This window comes from Rhinoderma darwinii, chromosome 9, assembly GCF_050947455.1.
Source record: "Rhinoderma darwinii isolate aRhiDar2 chromosome 9, aRhiDar2.hap1, whole genome shotgun sequence".
Classification (NCBI taxonomy): Eukaryota; Metazoa; Chordata; class Amphibia; order Anura; family Rhinodermatidae; genus Rhinoderma; species Rhinoderma darwinii.
The window spans coordinates 73,858,776-73,880,853 of NC_134695.1; the positions used below are offsets into that span (position 1 = coordinate 73,858,776).

Here is a 22,078-nt window from a genome sequence, read left to right on the forward strand (position 1 = left end):
GCTAAAAATGCCCTTAAAGGGGGAGAAGATGCCGTTGGACGTGGTGTGACAGGCTGATCATAGGAGCACAACCCCCAGCAGCAGGCTATGCTGAGGTTCCCAGTCATTCAGCGATGAGGGTCCCATTACACTATCGACCTGCGGGTTACAGATTTGCATTTGCACAGACCCTGAATGTCATGCACATCGGGTGTCACCCAGCTTTCCACAGACCCTGAATGTCATGCACATCGGGTGTCACCCAGCTTTCCACAGACCCTGAATGTCATGCACATCGGTTGTCACCCAGCTTTCCACAGACCCTGAATGTCATGCACATCGGGTGTCACCCAGCTTTGCACAGACCCTGAATGTCATTCACATCAGATGTCACCCAGCTTTCCACAGATCCTGAATGCCATGTACAGTCTTCAGCAGAATTACACCCCCCTCTGCTTTCTCTCTCCTCATGATTTTTCTGCATAGGTGTCAGTCTTTTCTGTCCGTGTATTTCTAGTGTTCTGTTCATGAACCAGGAGGCTCAGTATGAACATGAAATCTTCCCCATGGAATTGTGGGAGGACGTAGAACGAAATGAGCCGTCGAGAATGGACTTTTCAGGCATCGAGATACCTAAATCTACTGTCCCTTTAAAATTGCTGGATTATAAGATTGTACTTGTTACGGATGATGAAGTGTCGTGGAAGTAGCTTCCTGAAGGAAATATATAGAGGACTATAACCCCTGTCATCTGTCCCCTTCACAAGTCTTTTGTTGCTAGCAACGACACCGAAACATTGTCTCAGAGCGCTGAGGAGCACGCCATTTACTGCTGGACGGTTTCCACTCACTGACTCCTGGTTTGATAAATTGCTGTTTTCTGGCTGCGCACGTTTTATTCGAGGTCAGGTGTCGTCTTATATAACGGAGCAGCGCTGGAATTTTCCACTACTCGCCGAATATTCTGACTCCAGCGATACACAGAAAACAAGGACCAGTTGGAAAATAGATGCGTCATTGTCTCCAATCTGCCTAGTCCTGCTCACACAGCTGATGAAGAGGAAATCCAGGGCTGTTGTGCTCACAGAGGATTGTCAAGACTGGATACAATTGAAATGAGGGCAGGGAATGTTTCTATTCACTGACAGCAAGTAGAGATCTTGAAAACAGTGCGATATTAGAACATTACGCAACTTTCTATTACAGTGATTCATCTTTATTTTCGTAAGACCAGAAAACCTCTATTTCTAGTATCTTGGGGTTCCCAATTTAGGAGTGATTTAGGCCGATCAGGTAATTAAAGTCCTTTCAGCACAGAGTATTTCAGGAGCATAGTGTGCTAATTTTGTGGGATGTCACCGATTGAGAATTACATAGTGGAAGGAGCCGGGACCCCCCAGCAGTACTAAGTATTTCAGGAGAGGAGCATGCTGATCTTGTGGGAAATAACAGAAGGATAATTACTTAGGGGAAGGAGCAGGTTCCTCCAGCTGCACAGAGTATTTCAGGAGAGGAATGCATATGACGGGAACCTCATCCTTGTGTGGTTATTAGATTATATCATCATTTATAGCAGTTTATGTAGACGTTGGACGATCGTCCAGTTGATACGTTTTGGTCTTGATGGTACAATGGCGCAATGATTGGTGTTGAGACAATCAGCGGAATGATCTGTGGGAACCGCGGACTCTTCCACCAGCAGAATATTCCCAGACGAGCTTTGTACACGGTGAAGGCCTCGTTAATTTCCCAGGCGACATTGCAGCGAGCGCTGACAGATCAGATCTGAATAGATAAAACGTTGTCAGGCTGTTCAGTCGCCTTTCTACTCCTGAAGAATTATGCGCTTCCCAAGGACGACTCATCTACTATCCGGACAGCAGGGACCCCGCAGCAATGACTCTCCTCCTGTCACTTACCAGATCTAATCTGCTGACATCAAACCTGTAACATGACAAGAGGCCGGTTAGTTCTGCTCCAGACTCCGACCACAATCTCATTCCAAACATTGGCTATAAATCTTCACAGAACAACAGGAGTCCTGTGTGCAGGGGGTGCAGGCTGGGCTGAGCTCAGTCATGTCAGAGTAGATACGGGTTGTATTACTGCTAGTTTGGCTGTATCTCTGTATCTGCCATCTCCTGCATTCTCAGTGATGTCACCGCTGCTCTCTAGTGAATGGATAGGCTGCATTCTCAGTGATGTGACCGCTGCTCTCTAGTGAAAGGATAGGCTGCATTCTCAGTGATGGGAGGCTGCATTCTCAGTGATGTCACCGCTGCTCTCTAGTGAATGGATGGGCTGCATTCTCAGTGATGTCACCGCTGCTTTCTAGTGAATGGACAGGCTGCATTCTCAGTGATGTCACCGCTGCTCTCTAGTGAATGGATAGGCTGCATTCTCAGTGATGTCACTTCTGCTCTCTAGTGAATGGATAGGCTGCATTCTCAGGGATGTCACCGTTGCCCTCTAGTGAATGGATAGGCTGCATTCTCCGTGATGTGACCGCTGCTCTCTAGTGAAAGGATAGGCTGCATTCTCAGTGATGGGAGGCTGCATTCTCAGTGATGTCACCGCTGCTCTCTAGTGAATGGATGGGCTGCATTCTCAGTGATGTCACCGCTGCTTTCTAGTGAATGGACAGGCTGCATTCTCAGTGATGTCACCGCTGCTCTCTAGTGAATGGATAGGCTGCATTCTCAGGGATGTCACCGTTGCCCTCTAGTGAATGGATAGGCTGCATTCTCAGTGATGTCACCGCTGCTCTCTAGTGAATGGATAGGCTGCATTCTCAGTGATGTGACCGCTGCTCTCTAGTGAAAGGATAGGCTGCATTCTCAGTGATGGGAGGCTGCATTCTCAGTGATGTCACCGCTGCTCTCTAGTGAATGGATGGGCTGCATTCTCAGTGATGTCACCGCTGCTTTCTAGTGAATGGACAGGCTGCATTCTCAGTGATGTCATCGCTGCTCTCTAGTGAATGGATAGGCTGCATTCTCAGTGATGTCACTTCTGCTCTCTAGTGAATGGATAGGCTGCATTCTCAGGGATGTCACCGTTGCCCTCTAGTGAATGGATAGGCTGCATTCTCAGTGATGTCACCGCTGCTCTCTAGTGAATGGATAGGCTGCATTCTCAGTGATGTCTCTTCTGCTCTCTAGTGAATGGATAGGCTGCATTCTCAGTGATGGCCCCGCTGCTCTCTAGTGAATGGATAGGCTGCATTCTCAGTGATGTCACCGCTGCTCTCTAGTGATGGACAGGCTGCATTCTCAGTGATGTCTCTTCTGCTCTCTAGTGAATGGATAGGCTGCATTCTCAGTGATGTCACTGCTGCTCTCTAGTGAATGGATAGGCTGCATTCTCAGTGATGTCACCGCTGCTCTCTAGTGAATGGATAGGCTGCATTCTCAGTGATGTCACCGCTGCTCTCTAGTGAATGGATAGGCTGCATTCTCAGTGATGTCACCGCTGCTCTCTAGTGAATGGATAGGCTGCAATCTCATTGAAGTCCTTGCTGTTTTTTCTTAGTAAATGTTGAACAACCCTTCAGACTTGTCTGAGTATTTACAATGTTTTATTCTCTAATTGGGAATTTTGTTTTATTTGAGATTAATTAATATATTGTTTATGCTTTTCAGGGAACAAAGCGCGATCACCGTGATGGGGACGAGGAGGACTCCGGTTTAATTCAACCTGCACAAGTGTTTGCTCCTAAAAGTTTGGTGCTCGTGTCCAGATTAGACTATCAAGAAATCTTCAGGGTCAGTACAACAATCTAGAATTTACAATAAGCAGCCAGTGCCGTGTGCAGAGATTAGTATTGATGTCCTTGACAGAAGAGCTTGCGCTCTAACTACAGAGCTAGTGATTGGTGCTGTGCATACTATAACATGCCATGTCTGCAGCCCCTATAGAGAATGACTTTCCTCCTTTACATTGTGTTTTTCGCTCCTGTTTGCAGGCCTGCCTTGGTTTGATCTATACGGTTTATGTGGACAGTCTGAACGTGTCTCTAGAGAACCTGGTCGCAAACCTCGTCACCTGTATCATCCCATCAGCCGGTGGATCGCAGGTAATGCAGTTTTGTATTTCTCCAGTAGGGGCACAGTTGTATTCCATTCTAGTTTTACCATCATATTTAGTCTGGAGGACGGAGCCTGGTCTACACCGCCTTGTTTCTCATATCTGGGCCGCCTCTGTCACCTTGCTGTCCCATGTTAAAAGGATTTTCAGTTTTTATGCTAATAAACGTTAATCACCGTATAATGAAAAGTGCTGAAACTTTCGAACAGACGACGTGTCTCAATTCTTCACCATTTGCAATATCTTCGCTTGTGGTCAGTGAACGTGAACATTATTCTTGTCTACCGGTCAGCTCAGAAACAGAGAGACTTTCCCAAAGCTTATATGGCGCCCCCTTCCATAATCATGGCTCCCTTACCTCCCCCAACCTGACATTGTCCAGTCTGGAAAACCTATTTCCATGGACCCTATTAGGGAGTTTTAGAGGGGGCTCCTCACTTCAGGGTCCTCATCTCTTGGTCGGAATGGATAGCGGTTACATAGAACGTCTCTCTCTCTCTGGAGGACCCGTCCTGTATTACACAGACACCACATTGATCTGAATGGACACTGTGTAATGCTTCATTTCACCTGGGGTGGCGCTGCAGAGAAACGTGATTGCTAAGTTTATCAATGCGCTGCTATTTTTTACCTGGTCCCCTGTCCCCCGCAGTTCAAAAAACAGATCGGACGGGGGTCGTGCTATTCCTGAAGAAGTTATCTACCGGGTCAGGGCGTTACGTTACATTAATATTTGAAAAGGCGCCAAACCCTTAAAAATGATCCCACATCAGCCACATGGCGTCCTGCCGGCCCTGCGCAGTCCCCAGCGATACGCGTGGTTCTGTTTTATTCCGGGCAGGGATCCACGTTTGGCTCTTTATGCATTTTTCTCTGTAGTTTTTTTGGTCGTCCCTTTTAATTTTCTTGAGCTGGTGGAATTGGAGGGTTCACCAAATCCAGGGATTTGGTATAAACACGGCAGCGCTGCGAGGCGAGGCGGTGGACACATGAAGGGTCTCTGTATAGTGGAGTATATGGATCTCCCCTCTCAGGGTCACCCCGGGATCCTCACTCCTTACTCTACATGTAGACGCTGCGGATCCGGTGTCACTCGTTCACAGCAGCGCGTGTTGACGTGTCGCCTGTAACATGTGATCCGTGTCTATTTCTAGGAGCAGGAGAGCTATTAATACTAGTGGGAGCGCAGAGGGTTAAACATACATCCTGGGAATAAATTCTCCTGAGTCCCCTCCGTTATCTTCTCCTACACCGGTAACCGATCCCATGTAGCCGATCACCAAACTTACCGCACCGCCGTATACATCTGCTTTCTTATATATTCCCTTCCCTTTCTCCTATTACTCTGCCTTTATGTGTGTCAGTCTCCACTGCAATTCTTGCTTTATATTTATGAACCAGGAGGCTCAGGATGAGCAGGGCTGAAAGTCCCTCAGACAGAAAGGTCAGAAAAGAATAGATATTGTTAAATATCTTGATTGAGCCATTTAACCCTTTACAGCACAGCTCCTATATCTGACGAGGGACATATGGCAGACATGGACAGGACGGTGACGTTTGTGCTTCTTTCTCTGCAGAAACTTTTCTCACTGGGAGCCGGAGATCGGCAGCTGATCCAGACGCCTCTGTACGACAGTCTGCCGGTGACGGGGACCAGCGCGGCGCTGCTCTTCCAGCAACTAGGTGAGGACATGACCCGGCGCTCCTTCTGCTTATCTCTCATGGGTCAGATTATCATCAGGTGTTACATTGAAGAGAATGGGGTTATCCTCCCAGGACATCCCCTTCCTCAGGCAGCCCCCCCCCCCCCCCACGGCGGACTGATCGCTGGGGGGCAGCTGTTACTACAGGAGGGGCTTATTTACCCCTCATACAACCCCAACAATAAGATGTCAGGGAAAACTTCATATCAAAACTATAGAAATCACCCACTCAGCCTGTACAGAGTGAATACGTCCTTCACAGAGTTTGTTACAATGTGTCAGTCTAACAATCCTCCGGTACATCAGCCGCCCACATCTTTATAGTTTGCTACAATGTATCAGTCTGAAGTCCAGGCTGCTTTTTTCACAGAGGATTGCCTAGACTGGATACAATTTTAGCAGACCCTCAGCTGTAAATAGTATTAGGTCAGGATTGTTTTTTTAGCTTCTGGATGTGAACAAAAAGATTTGCATACAGCAAGCAGAGATTTTGAAAAAGTACTGAAACCCGAGAAAGTTTAAAAGTGAATCACCCCATTAATGATGAACCTTGACAGTCCAATGTTTCCCTTTTTAAATGTTCATTGAGCCGGGACCCCCTTAGGGCAGAAGATCTTGTTGTGGACCCTCTGCATTAGTCCGTGTCTTCTACTCACGTCTGCCAGGGCCGGACATCTAGATCATATGATGACGTTGCAGGGGGATAATCTATAATACAGGCTCGTGCGCTGTTCTCCACTGTGGCTAATATTGGGAGGGGGTGTGACCCGCTTGGACCCCCTCTTCTATGGGCCATATGGCGGTGATTAGTGCCCTAATAGGGCTTATCATAGGTAGTGATCTGACCTCTGACCCCTCCGATCAGCCAATGACGGTCCTATCTTATCAATAAATCACCTATGGTGGGGAACCCCTATAAAAGTTGTGTTTTGGGGGGTGAAGTTTGTCATCTATATAATCCTTATACTGGAGTTACACCAGAGATCCGCGGTAATCACGTCAATAAATCTCCCGGTCGTCTTTTCTTCGGTCGTTCTTCCATTGTCTGCCATTAATAAAGTCGATTAAAGTAGAATTTTTAAGAGTAAGCGTCTCCCCCTGTTATTAGAGCCTGAGCTAGAAAATAAGCAGGACCCCCGCCCTGGACCCCCCCCCCCCCCATTACTGTCACTAATCGAACCATAAATCCCACCGCTTCTCCTGTATAAACGTCCTTCTGTGTCAGGTCTGTGATTTACAGGCATTCCAGCCTTTATTGGGGGCCACATCTTATATTACACGGTAACATAGCAGAGCCCGTCCGGTGCAGGGGATCATGGCTTCCAGTAAGCGCTGGGGGGGGGGGGTGGGGGCCGTGTTTACCACAGATGCAGCTGAGTTGCATAATCCCACTTTTGCGTTGAGGGGCTCCTGTCCGTGACCCGGGGAGGGGGGCACATACTTGTGCAGTTGATGTGGGGGTCTCGTCCCCCTGGGTGGTGGAGCTCCACACGTCTCGGGATATTTACAGTCCAATCTCTTCATCATGTAATATTATAATACCCTCTGTGCCTGGGACACCCTCGCACCTCCCAGAACAGGCATTACCGTCCTAAATCAGGAAATCGCCAGAACGGCTCCAGAGTCCGGAACTATAGACGTCTGGTTGTCACTCGGGGTCGCCAGGTTTGAAATACATCTGAAAATAAAAGAACCCAAATAAATATCAGTCCTGGGTCGTCCATCACACTGGGAAAATCCTATTCAGGGATTTCTTAGTACTATCTGCTCCTGGGAAAGCTGGGTGACTGGCACTATGCCGCAGAGCTTCAATTAATCTAGTCCAGATGTGACTCCGCCGCAGAAATCCAGAATGTCAGCCACAGATTTTACTGAAAATCCACGGCAGATTTGCTCCTGTCATCCAGCTTTCCTAGAGCCCTGAACAGCGAATACTCAGTTATATGGCAGTACTAGACATTACGAGGTAGTCTGGGAAAGCTGGGTGACCGGTCAGAAGCTGCGTCGTCTTTGCATTTATTTGCCATTGCTTATATAGCACCAACCTATCCTGCCGCACTGCCCACAGATAGTAATCACTCCCATCATCCTTTCCCCCAGGAACTCACAATCTAATCTCCCTATATCACATGCAGTATATCACTCCCAACATCCCTTACTCCAGGAGCCCAAAATCTATTTTCCCAATATCACAGACAATGTATCACTCCCATCATCCCTGCCCCCAGGAGCTCACACTCTCTAATCTCCCCAAAAAGCTACACCACCATCACAAAAGGAAAAAAGCGTGAATAACGGTGTCCATCCTTGTATTACATGGTACATTACTTCTTAAAGGGGCAGCTCTAGGACCTGCAGGTTGTGATCGCGCCTCTCCGGTCGGCTCCGGGATCACAAACACCCGCCAGAACGCATCTGCCTTCACTTAAAGCTGCATCACATAATAACTGGCGCCGTGTGAATATTCTCATTCCTCGTGGCTGACCCGGTCACCTTGGCTGCGAACGCTGCGTCACGCCTTTATTTTACAGGAAGGTATTTTTATGGAGATATTTACACCTTATTTATGGGGAGACCCACCCTGTTACTCTCAGCAATATTAATGTCAGGCGTTTATCTGGCGGTGTGCAGCAAGACACAAATCCCCCCCCCCTCCCCCATTAATATTACATGGCGAGGCTCCTCCCCTTTATTTAGGCTCCTCCCCTCCATCTACTGTGGTTTCCTGATCATCTTTTTTCTGACTGGTGATTTAGTTGCTTGTAGTTTATAATCTTCTTTCCTTACTATAATAGAAATGATCTCTCCATGTTCTGAGACCTGCTGAGCCCGTGCTTATACACAGCAGCCAATCTGATCAAGCAGAGCTGCAGTGTAAAGCATGGGTGACAGCCTTGGTCAGTTTCCGGATTCTGAATCATCCTTGATCGGGTCGGTAGCTCCTTGTATAGGTTTGCTCTCTTCGCACATGAAGCCATAGTCACTCCAACACGGTCATTCCTCAACATGTTCAAGATCTCTGCTTGCCATCAGTGAATGGGAATATTTTTTGTTTACATCTAGAGGCTGAAAACTTGTACGGTCCTAATACTTCTCACAGCGGAGGGAAAGTTACAATGTATCCAGTCTAGACAATCCTCTGTCAGCTAAACCCATCAGCACCACAAACCTCTCTCCTGTCCTGACGGATTGTTACAATGTATCGGTGCAGGTAAAATGTATCAGTCTAGAGTCCAGGATTTTCAGCTCACAGGATGGTATAGACTGGATACAGTTGTAACAAATCCTCAGCTGTGAGAAGTTTTCGGTGTGCACAGGTTTTTTTAGTCTTGTAAATGTTGAGGAATTGAATCTCAAAGTAAATGATAAAGTTACAGAACTTTTGGGGGCTGTATAATTTCGGTTACTGTTATTGACAGGACGGGACCACCGCTGACCTTTTCAGGGTCATATTTGTCTCTAGGATCGTTGGGTGATGAGCGCTGCCACTGCTGGTGACATTCAGCTTTATAGAGTCCTGAATAGCAGTCTGTGTAATGAAGTCGATTTAACATTCAGGGCTCTGGTAAAGCTGGATGACAACCCCAGTAAGAACAGTAATAATGGCCACAGCAGGAGTCACCCAGCTTTCCCAGGAACAGATATGACTTAGAAAAGTTTGGCAGAAGACAACGGCTCAAGGATTTCTATTTACTTGATTTTGGTTGGATGCCGTTTCATACGGGTCAGAAAGAAGATGATTATTCTGTCCGCTCTGCTGCCCGGGGGGGACGCACTGGTAATGACTTTATTAGATGTGGAGACTTCTCCTTCCACCTCTTTACGTTGCGGAGCAGATTTTGTCCTGGCCGCACCGTGACTGATGGGACGCCGCGATCATTAGACGGGACTAAAAGGCCATGAGGTCACGGTATCTGGAGAACATTAACCTCTTAAAACTTTCTCTCGAGCCACTAAATCCTGTGCCGTGAATGATGATGGCGCGATGATCTGCAGATCCACGCAGCCGCTTCACACGTCAGATCTGATTATTCTGCGCTAACATTGCAAAACCACGCTCCCACGGCTACATGTCACTGAATAAATCTACATCTAATGTTCAGAAACTTCGCAAATACTTTACTAATATGGTGCTAAGCTGGTATATGTCTTCTACTCCTGTCACATCCAAAGATGCATCCGCCCTTGCACTGGGTTCCCTGGTGGGACATTAGGCGTCTATTAGAATTAAGTTGTTGAGGTCGCAGTCTGACAGTAAAGTTTAGATAAACTGCAGTCTTTTTCCAAGGACAACTAGTAGGATTGCGAATGCAGATCTGGATGTGACTGGAGTAGAAGGCATCATGTAATGATTGAAGAGTTACCCAGCATTGTATGGGGAGATATGATTGAAGGGTTAGTATACAGGATTTCCTTTATTTTCCTAGTTACGTCCCAGATTTAGGGTAAATGTCGCCCGGATTGTGAGCAGAGAGGTCGTCCACTCCTAATAAACCAGCGTGAATCCCGCTCACGGCGTGTTACATAATCGCAGCTCGCTGCAGCCTGGAAAAGTACAGTGCGGACGTGCCTCGTACACGGTATACAGTACATGCCGGTCGTTAATGAGGAAGCGTGTTTGGAACGGGTCAGTGCACGGACACAATGGCTGCATACAATGGGGGAGGGACGGCTGCGCTCCCCTCTCCGCCATCTGATCCCTATTAATCGTCCTGTGTCACCTGACATGGAATATTTCATCACTTCAGAATACAGAAGAACGATCAACCATTTGTGAGGATTTTTTTTATGGTCTTGGGGGGGGGGGGGGGGTCTTTGTGAGCTTCAAAATAATTTTAAAAAGCATTGTCTGCTCCAGTCCCCTCCAGAGCTGCATTCAAAGCTCTGCTGCCACCTGGGTTTCATGTACATTGTGCCCCTCTAAGATTTCACAACGTTCTGGTGTATTATAATATGGAAGCTGTAGTTTACCTTTACTGTGTAGCGCCAGTTTTATACACCACATCACCCTCCACCCCAAGATGTTTCCTCCAGCACCCCAACATGTGAGGTTCATCATATGAGCTCCTGCATCCCCCCCCCCAGATTTAAGCTCTGCTCCCTGTGAGCGCCTAAGATCTGAGGTTCATCATTCTGAGATATTTTGCTCCTGCACCCTGAGAACTAACAGAGAACCAGCAGCATTGTGAATGCAGCTCTGGATGTGACTAGAGTATAGGACGTGACCTAAGGACAGTATTTGCAGTGACTCCACTCCCATCACGCCGTCTCCTCACTTCTGACTCTGTGTCTTGTCTGTCAATGGCGGACAGTTTACAGAACACGCGGGCCGGCTGGATTGTGGCGTTCACTCGCAGGAATGCAGCGAGAGGGTCCAAATACATTGTATTCCCTGCGCCCTGATTAGTTTTTAATGTCAGTCATATGGCCCCGTGGTGGAGATTATTGGTTAATAATGAAGTCCGTGCTTTGCGGGGGCCCGGGCCGCACGCACCACAGGTCCTCATGATGTCACGGAGGCGTCTTTCAGAAGTCGCTCCATCCGAGAGGCTGCAGGAAAATTGAAGCTTCGCATGTGTGACCTGTGGTTTGCGGAAGGCATTTGCGATGCGCCTGGCGGTCGGTGCCGGCGTCCATTATGGATTCTTGACAGTAATTTGGATCGTTCGTCTCTTCATTTTTCTTTTAAAGTAAAACCTTTGTGTTCTTTTTACTGCTTCAACCCTGACCGCTCCCCGCAGCTCCGTTATTTATAAATGGCGCCAACATATTCTGCTGAGTCACAATGTCATGTCCCAGATATCCCTGCCTCACGAATGGGATCTCATCTCGCAGTGTATCACTCCCATCATCCCAAAACATTAACAATTCTGTTATGCCGTTTCTCCGGGTTATCTGCTTCTGGGAAAGCTGGGTCAGAACCAATATGTCCGCCACATTAGACTGGCCTGAATATAGCCGCCTGTACATTAAATGTAGATGTGACCTCCGCGGCAACTATATGTCCTTGAATCGTCCTCTGCTTTCATATAAATAACACAATAATTCTTCTTGGTAATTAGATTCAGATCATCGTCATCCGTCTGCTGGTAAATTAATGTAAAGTTCTTTGTAATATGTTTTGTTGCAATTCTTTGCCATTTCCAAGATCTCTGTTTGCTTTCACTAACTTTTTACATTCAGAAGCCGAAAACCCATCTTGACCGAAGACAGCTGAGGGTTTGTTACAGTTGTATCCAGTCTGGACGATTCTGTGTGCTAAACACATCTCTCTGCTGTCCTGGATTTCAGGCTGATACATAGTGACCAGCCTATAAGTGTGAGAAGTATTCAATCTGTGCAGACTTTTAGCCTCCTGCATTGTTTTAATTCACTGACAGCAAGCAGATGTCTAAGAAATTTTGTAAAAAAAAAAAAAAGGTCTATTAGAAAGCTACAGAAATAGACACTGAAACGGTTTACATAGGACTGCAGCGCCCTTTAATAGTCTGATTCCATGCAAAGTGTAGATAAATCTCGCCCTCGCTTCGGTTGTTGCTGCACATTGTGTGAATGTTTCCAGCATTTTTGCCGTCCCCGGGGAGGTGTTAACATATGTAAGACCGGCAACTCCTGCCAGAAATTCCTATTCCGTCAAATTATCCTTTAATAAAAATGTATAATGTCCAGTCTGCGCGTTCTTAGGGGGGGGGATCCCCAGCGAGCTGTCAGGACAGATGATAGGACAGCTAATCTGGGCACTATAGTCTATAATTAGAGAAGAGGGGAGGATGCAGAGCCTGTGCTCCATCTGTATCTAGGAAAGCTGTGCAGTGACCAGAATGACCATGAACTCCAATAGGGGCAGCACTGAGCTCTCCTCGAGTTAACCCAGTAAATCAGACAATACAGCAGAGCTGGAGCAGGGAATTTATCACCACATAACAGGTTTGCCATTGGAAAGCTGGATGATATTTCCCTGTGGGAGTTATAATGGAAGCTGTATTGGTACCCAGCTTTCCCAGAGACCGATGAAAAGAGCCGCACAGAAGAGGACGACTCAACGACCGATATTTCTGATTTTAGGGAGAAGTGCTCTTTAAAATTCTGCAGTCCATACTCTTACATAGGGAATCTGACCAGCAGCAGGTAGCTCGCTTACCATGGGTGCCAGGGATCTATGGACATCTGCAGTATGCCCAGGAGTCTAGCAAGTTTCACAGAATATTTTTTAGAATATTGATCTCTATACAACATGCAGTTCCCTCACTTGGTTGGAGTTATTCATTTCATCCATCTGAGTGAGTGATCATGTTCAGTTTTACAGCAGGCTGCAAAACAAGATGCCTTTCTCCACTCGTGTATTGTGCTGACATCTAGTGGCCGATATTAAAATGGCAATATTTAATCATTCATTTTTATATGGAGAAACACAACAAATTATTTTAATAATACGCGTTTTCTGAGGACGCTGTACCTTTATCAGCTGGCTCAGGCCGCGTCATAGTGTAATAGTTATCCAGGGTGAGTGTCAGGAGCTTCTGGGACACAGTTCAGGACGTTCACTCATTAACTGTGAGTTTTATGTAAGTAATTCCAGAAATATGCGCAACCTCCTGCCCTGAACGCTTCTCTGAAATCCGCAATGTTGACATATTTATAGTAAATTTATTTACGGTCATTCTTGTTCGTGACCTCTGAACGAGATTCCATCTAATATTAACGTCCATCGTCTCCTATAAAAGTCCTACTCAAATCCCATATTGTGCCCCTTTATATAATGTTATTTTCCCGCGTTGCAGACCAAAGCGCCATTTTTTGTTAAACCGTTCTTTATTCAAATCCTTAATTTCAGACTGCAACAATTGACCTGCACTGATACACTGTAACAAACTATCGGGACAGGAGAAAGGTGTGTGCTGCTGATATATTTATCTAGACTGGTGACATAGTAACAAATCTTCACCTGTGAGAATTAAGTGGCAGAGACCTCAGGATGAAAAGGTTTCCATTCTTTGACAGCAAGCAGAAATCTTGGAGATTGTGAGAAATTGAAACACAAAGTCTAGTTGCAGAACTTTTCACTACTCAATGATTAAACTTTATACGTTTTCAGATCAGTCTTCTTGAGGTCTTTATCTGCCGCGCCTGCTATTAATGTGTCACCCTGCTGTATCACGGCAGGTTAATTGTTACAATGTGAATTTATCCAGCTACTAATCGCTTTTAGAACCGTTCCTTTCTCTCTCATAAATTACACTTATTGTGAAAGCTCTTTGAGCACATTGCACATTGGAGCAAATCCCCTCCTCTAAACATGTGCATCTCACAGCCCTGGACCTCTGTATCGCCTGACACTGATGTAGCGACCTTCTGTGTACAGTCCACCACGTACTTCAGACTCTGCCGCCCTTGTGGTGGTTTCTTCTGCTTTTGGTGGAGACTTGTGATTTTCGTTGGGGAGCACGATGTGTATTTGTATTTTTTCCGTCTGTTACCAGAAGACCCCTGTTAAAGCCCCTTTACTGTACATTAAAAATGTGGAATGTGTGTGTTTTATTATCTTCTAGGCTGAGATCTGATGACTTGAAGTTCCAGGCCTGAGGCTGCACTACTGAGCACTTCTGATGACATCATCATCTACATCCTATCTGGCTTGTATAGTGTCAGTTATGGGTATTTATGTGTTTGGTGATCTGAATCCACACAAGCGGACACGTCCTCAGAATCTCTCAGTAGTGCAGCCTCAGTATCTCTCAGTAGTGCAGCCTCAGTATCTCTCAGTAGTGCAGCCTCAGTATCTCTCAGTAGTGCAGCCTCAGTATCTCTCAGTAGTGCAGCCTCAGTATCTCTCAGTAGTGCAGCCTCAGTATCTCTCAGTAGTGCAGCCTCAGTATCTCTCAGTAGTTCAGCCTCAGTATCTCTCAGTAGTGCAGCCTCAGAATCTCTCAGTAGTTCAGCCTCAGTATCTCTCAGTAGTTCAGCCTCAGTATCTCTCAGTAGTTCAGCCTCAGTATCTCTCAGTAGTGCAGCCTCAGAATCTCTCAGTAGTTCAGCCTCAGTATCTCTCAGTAGTTCAGCCTCAGTATCTCTCAGTAGTGCAGCCTCAGAATCTCTCAGTAGTTCAGCCTCCGTATCTCTCAGTAGTGCAGCCTCAGACTTTGGGCCGGTAACTTCACGTGATCTCAGTTTTTCTTGTTTTTAACGTTAGGTTTATTTTAACCCCTTCTTGCAGAGTCATGTACATTTACATCGCAGGAAACGTCTCCTTTCGCATCCCGACATACATGTACAGTACGTGATGTTGATCGCACGGGTCTCAGACGCTGCACCTGCGCGATCACCCGCTGAGGGATGGTTGCGATTCACATCCGCCCTCCATCGCTAATGGACGGGATCGGAGAAAAATGAGATCGTTGTCATTTAACTCTTTCTGCACTGTGCTCAACACCGATCAGTAAAAGTCTCTGTTAGGGAGTAGCTTAGCATTGTATATGAGCAGCCGTAATGTAATGTCCTATAGATATATTATATTATATTGCAGTTTAAAATAGTTAAAAGTAATAAGGTTTATAAATAAATAAAGACCAATATTGAATAAACACAATCATTTAATATATTTTTTTATTGATTTAAAAGTTATTAAACTGCTACATATCGGGTATCGTCGTACTCACAATGATTTGTCAATCACGGTAAATGGTCTTTACATTTTTTTTTTTTTAACTATGGTGGAATATTTCATCATTGTTTCTGCCATTATAAAAAATTTGTATAACTTAAGTTATCTTTATATGCACCGTAAAATGACGTCTAAAAAAAATCTACAACTCGTCCCGCAAAAAAAAATACAAAAGTTATGAGTGATATACCGAGAAGGTGTGGGATGGGATGGGAATACCCCTTTAAGGGGATATCGCCCTGCGACTTGTGTAGTAGTTGTGACCTTCACACTATTCCTCATCCGATCTGCTATAGACTCATCCTATAAAAATAGCCGGTGCCGATGCCGGAGAGGGGGAGCCGTTTCCTATACATAAACTTCACCTCCGAGGGGCCGCGTGTTTATCTCTGAGCCGCGGGACACAACAGGAAGGAGAGATTGATGTGTTTGTGACATCAGGATGTTTTTTCTGTGTTCTCTATTAAGTTGTTTATTAATAAAAAAAACAAAAAACAGAAGGAAGTCGATATCTTCCATTTATTCCGGGTTGTCAACCGGATTCGAGTCCATCAGCGGAATCCGACCGGGACCGCGCTCAATGTCGTGTCTGAGACGTGTTCAGTTACCAGAGAGTAAAATCTAAGAAAAGGAACAAATCCATAACCAGTCTCCTGTATAATGAAACATTCTGACATTTTCTAATATACTGTATGTTTTAATTCTTCACCTTTTTTTAAGATCTCTGCTTTCTGTCTTGACTGGAAATGGTCAGAGTTCAGAGGCCAGAAACCTGTCAGAGCTTTGTTATAATGTATGTAGGTAATCCCGTGAGATAAAAACTGCAGCAGCCCAGATATCTCTCCTACCATGGACTCCAGAATAATAGTTTGTACCAACACTGATACATTGTAACAAACACACAAACTATGTAAGCAGGCCTAGGTCCTGCAAAGACACATTGTAAAAAAAAAACACGTCACCTGAGCGAAAAGGGTTTGTAGCGTCTGGAACGAAATAAGAATTTTTCATTTTACTGACCGCAGATGTCTCAGTGATGAAGCCTTGACCAAAAGTATAATAGAATGCCTGTCTTTTTCAAGATCTCTGCATGCTGGCATTGAGTGGAAATTTTTATTGTTTTAGAGGTTTTAATCATTGCATAATGAAAAGTTCAGCAACTTTTTAATATACTCTGTGTTTTAATTCCTCACCAGTTTCAAGATCTCTGCTTGCTGTCAGGGAATATGAACATTCTTGCTTACATCCAGAGGAAAGCCTTCACAGACCTCATATTTCTCACAGATGTGTCCAATTTAGCCAATACTCTGTGAAGTAAACAGCCTGGTCTCCACACTTTTCCCTGCACTGATACATTGAAACAAACCGTTTGGTCAGGACAGTCAGGATTTGTCCTGCTCATGTGTATAGCTGTCAGAGGATTGTCTAGACTGATGCATTGTAACAATCTCTCAGCTGTGAGGAGTATTTTTTCTGTAAAGGCTTTCAGCCACTTAATTTAACCAATAATGTTCCCATTCACCGAAGCAAGCAGGGATCCTAAAAAATGGTGAGGAATTGAAACACGAAGTATATTAGGAAGTTGCAAAACGTAACTCCTTTTAATAAAAGTATCTTGTCTGTACTGAATATAATTCGAGGATTGTGACTTCCATGAAATTGATGATAAACAATTTGAATGAGAAACCGATGGCATTTCTTGGGATTGACCCCGGATGCCCATCATCTCCTCCTGGTCTCCGAAGCCAAATCACCAAATGTGACACAGATTTTCTGATGTGTATTCCAATCATTGTATGCAGATTGGCGCAGGTCGATACTTGGAATTTATTTGTTTTTGTTTTCTTAATAACTTTTTTGATCTTTTTGTTGTAGGAATCCAGAACGTTCTCAGCCTCTTGTGCGCCGTTCTGACCGAAAACAAAGTCCTTTTCCATTCCTCCAGTTTCCAGCGACTCAGTGATGCCTGCCGAGCACTCGAGGCTCTAATGTTCCCATTAAAGTATAGGTAAGATGGAGGCGGCTCCTGAACTGACGCAGCGGTGCCATCGGGATCCCAAATCTGAGGTGGTCCCCCATATTAGGCCAGGTTGGGTGGAACGCTCACGATAGGCACATTATGAATTTAGGTCAGACGACCGTATTTTCTTTTTTTTTTTTTCGTTTTCTTTTTCTCTTTTCTTTTTCTCTTTTCTTTTTCTCCTTTCTTTTTTCTTTTTTTCCTTTTTGTTTCTTTTTTCCTTTTTTTTCCTTTTTTTTTTTTTCTTTCTTTTTTTCTTCTTTTTCTTTTTCTTTTTTCCCTTTTTCCTTTTTTTTTCTTTTTTTTTCTTCCTATTTGCACATTGTTAGCCATTTTTACTAATCCTTTCCTTACAACAAAACTAATTTCGTCAGCCATTGAAGTCTGTTATTTTTTTCTTCCGTCACATTTTCTCCAATTTTTTTTCTAACATTTGTGTTTTCCAGCTACCCCTATATCCCCATCCTTCCTGCACAGCTCCTCGAAGTCCTCAGCTCCCCCACTCCATTTATTATCGGGGTTCATTCTGTCTTCTGCTCCGAACTCCACGACCTGGTAAGAGGGCAACTCAAAATACATAATATTTGCTGTCAGGTTAGACCAGTCCAGGACAGAAGTGGTGGGGAACGTCTCCGGGAACATCATCGGTCACTTTTGCTTGTGAAGAATCTTTCTGGTACTCGAATATGAGAGAATTGCTAGTTATGCAATTACTTTATATAATTTCTATCTTTATTAAAATCCGTTCCGTGGTCTTCTAGTGTGAAATCTCGCATCTTTGTAATATATCATCATCATGAACATCTAATTATGGGGTTTTTATTGTAATTATGACTTTTCAGTTTAGTACTCTGAGTATCCAGGGGTGTACTCCAATCTCATTGGCTCATTAAACCCTAATACACCAGACAGCCTGGTTCCTATGTGCACCTAATATACCTTATACTGACATCTAGTGTTCAGGGGCTGGGCTGCAAGCTTCAGGGTATGTCACTGTCCTTTAATAGTACACCCCTGAGCTCTCCGAGTACTAAGTGGAGACACAAGCCATAATAACAAAACCAAAAAGAGATCTTGCTAATGAGTATCACAAAGACAGGTCAGAGTTTTGGAGTGGTGGGATGTCCCTGATTACTGAAGCCGCCCGGCATTCCCCTTCAGATTTTTGTTCAGAGATCACCAACTAAAGGGCCTTTTACGATATTCGGCCGGTGCAGCGAGCGCCGATCAATGAGTCATCATTGATCGGCGCTCGTTTGCTCTTGTCACACGGAGCTATGGATGGGGACGAGCGGTCATTACTCCGATCCCTCGTACCCATACATTACTATCATGTCGGCAGCGCGTCTCCCTGTTTACACACCAAGATGCGCTGCCGACAACAGAATATTTTACTTTTTTAAAACGATACGACCTGCAGATGATCCGGCGTTTGCTCCTTCATCTGCTGATCACTGATCTGTTTACACAGGACAATTATCCACAACGAGCGTTATATGAACTAATGATCTGCCCAATAATCGCCCCGTGTAAAACCCCCTTTAGGGTAACTGGTCTTTGGCGGCCGTCAACATTGGTCCTCTGAAAAGTCACTTTTCTCGGACGAGAGCTGAGGGCCTCTGACAAATTTCCCAAACCCCAGAAGGTCACTTTACTCACTGAATTTGCTGTACTCAAAGGACTAAATAAACAAAATCCAAAATAAATTTTAACAACTTGTTGACTGTTTCCAGGCACCACGAGTAAAAATTACCTGTAAAATATGTGCGAAAATAGTGATGATGTATTACAAAGGTGCTGGAGTTTATATGTCCTGACCTTGGAGCTGATGTTAATGCGAGGTGGAGCGTCACCATGTAAGACATCGCTCACCGTGCTGTAAGTGACCTTATTAGTCCCATATGTTTCACAAGTATCGGAAACTGGTTTTATCCAGAGCATAGCCGGGAGTCTCACCCTTCATCTGGCCGCGAGCTCCTTGTACGACAGGTGCCGAGAGCTGGATTTATCGCTCCATGTCAAGTCCCTTTAGTACACGGTGTCTTTTTTTTTTTTTTTTAACTCCTGGCACGTTTGACGTGTCCGACCATTCATCTTGTCATCGCCGCCTCTTCCCGGACCATCGCTATTCAAAATTAACATAAGTTACATTTTTAGGGCTGAGTTGATGAATACGGGGGGGGGCGGGGGGGTCCTGAAAGGACAAATCCTTTAAATAACTTGAGTTTTTCACATGTTTGCTGCTGATTTATGAGTGATGATCCCGTGTTATGTACAGGATGTATTGATATGAATAGTAGCAGTGGGGCATAGAAAATGGGATTCATTCCATATGTCTGACATGCATTAAGAACTGGTTTTATCCAGCCGTGTCGCCAGGAGTGGAATCCCATCATTTGGCGGAGGAGAGCTGGAGAGACAGGTGCCAAAATCTGGGAATTTATAGCCCAATATCATTGTCCCCAAGGAATAGACTCCACTAAGCCACAGACCGACCTCTGTACCTGCAGCACCTGATTATCTGGACATCACTAAGTCATAATCATCTTCTGTGCAATCTGTATAAGAGCAGGGGGGCTTCCCTTAAAGGGATTGCAGCTGCAGGTACCAGAAGAGTAAATATTATAGCGCTTGTCTTGCGGAGTAAATCGAGGGGTCTGCCACTTTTGGGGGACCCTTTAGTCAAAAGGCGTTTTAATTTCAGAGAGCTGCGTTTCTGATCGCATCAAATCTCTGCTAAACTTTCTCGGGCTGTTCCATCAGTGTCCACAGCGCCACCTGTGGTGAAAAGCGGCACTGCAAGTGACCACATTGTGGAAGATTCACAGTTTTAATCAGCAAACAAGACTTCTGCAGCATTATCGATGATATAGCAAAACATTGCGAGCTCCATAAGGACTGGTTCACTCGCTCTTCTCCCAGGGTCGAGCCGCTGCGTAATTATATGTAGGAAGGACGAGCGTAGCAGTAGACCTGGATAGATAAAAAAGGATATTCAATATGGGGAACCACCGCTAAGAAGCGCTCACGTTGTGAATTCTGCTTATAGACGTCGGGGTATATATACCGTATGTGCAGCTGCCCAGAGCCCAGTAGGTAATGGGGCCACTTTCAACTAAAAAGTAGCACCCCACTGTCTATTAGATGACCTGTAAGCAACTGAGTCATTTCATCGCTCACAATGATTGGTGGATTATAGGAGAGACGTGAGGGGGCGCTCCATGTTCAGCGCTTCAAGTGCAAGGGGCCCATATACTGTTTTTGCACCAGGGCCCTCTGCGGCCGCGCTCCACCAGCCACTGGAATAGTAAAAATACAAGAGGAGTATGAGACGTTTTACCACTGCTTCATCGCCCGCTGTTACATTGTCCCTTCATTTATGTCACGTATTGTGTGTCGGGGTTAGATCGTTCCCTTCATCAGGCCGCAATATTGTTCTCATTCATTCTACCTGATGAAGGGTCCTACATGTGATGGGGCTCCGCTATTACAGCCGCACCTTCATCCAGCCTGACGTGTCCCTTATAATGTAGTGTGATATCCGCTGCCGCTATGAATGTGTGACTGTTACCAGGCCGTGTTACAACTTCACGCTTCTATTGTTCCAGCTCGATGTGATCATTGCAGATCTGGACGGGGGGACCATAAAGATACCTGAATGTATCCACCTGTCACAGCTGCCTGAACCCCTGCTCCACCAGACGCAGACCGCCCTCTCCCTTGTAAGTCCATGATCCTGCGCCGCCATGTACGAGACAGAAACCGTCCCTTATAATGCACTCCTGCAATGTAATTGTATCCAGTCTGGACCGATACATTGTAACAAACTATCAGGACAGAAGATAGATTTGTGCTGTGTATTTGACTTAGAGAATTGTCTAAAGTGGATACAATTGTAACAAACACTCCGCTTTGAGAAGTATTACATCTATACGGCTTTTCAGCCTCTGGATGTAAGCAATAATGTTCCAATTCACTGACCAGAAGCAGAGATGTTGAAAATGCTGAAGAATTTAAACTTTACATAAAACTGGAACTACATATAATCTTTTGTTAGAATTCTATGATGTCTTTTTTTCCTGCTCAGGTTCTTCATCCGGATCTTGAAGTGGCAGATTACGCCTTCCCCCCGCTGCGCACGTCTTTGTCCCACGTTAAAATGCTGGTAAGAATTGGCTGTTCTCATACGACCCAGTGAGATGTATAAATGCTCGGTGTATTTGACCTTTTTGCTGCCGCTGACTCGTCTTCCTTACCTCCTCCCCCCCCCCAGGATAAAGAGGTGCGCGCCGTCTTCCTCAGATTGTTTGCCCAGATATTTCAGGGATACCGTTCCTGCCTTCAACTCATCAGAATACACGCAGAACCCGTCATACACTTCCACAAGGTAACGGCAAAATAAATCTGTGCCCTCATGAGTGACATCTCATTTGGACTCCAGTCACTTCTAGAGCTGCATTTACAATCCTGCCTGTTAGCTCCCAGGTCACACTGCCACCCCCTGCTGGTTCAGTGTCTTCAGCGCGCAGGCTGTGATGTGGTGCATTTTGGAGTTTTCTCATAATTTAGCGGATTATCGCCCGCTGTGCTCGGAGCCGGTCAGACCTCTGACCACTGGAATATAAACCA

At 45.4% G+C, this 22,078-nt stretch overlaps 1 protein-coding gene across 4 annotated transcripts in view; it reads left to right on the forward strand.

The window, feature by feature from the left end:
* Positions 1-22,078, forward strand: part of SBF2 (SET binding factor 2) — a 210,325-nt gene that overhangs the window by 96,928 nt on the left and 91,319 nt on the right. For all 4 annotated transcript variants that reach the window (XM_075838160.1, XM_075838161.1, XM_075838162.1 and 1 more), the window contains exons 4-11: positions 3,621-3,743; positions 3,944-4,054; positions 5,643-5,748; positions 17,305-17,437; positions 17,896-18,004; positions 21,058-21,171; positions 21,537-21,614; positions 21,723-21,836. In XM_075838160.1, coding sequence (XP_075694275.1) covers positions 3,621-3,743; positions 3,944-4,054; positions 5,643-5,748; positions 17,305-17,437; positions 17,896-18,004; positions 21,058-21,171; positions 21,537-21,614; positions 21,723-21,836 — 888 coding nt within the window. The remainder of the gene's footprint in view (positions 1-3,620; positions 3,744-3,943; positions 4,055-5,642; positions 5,749-17,304; positions 17,438-17,895; positions 18,005-21,057; positions 21,172-21,536; positions 21,615-21,722; positions 21,837-22,078) is intronic.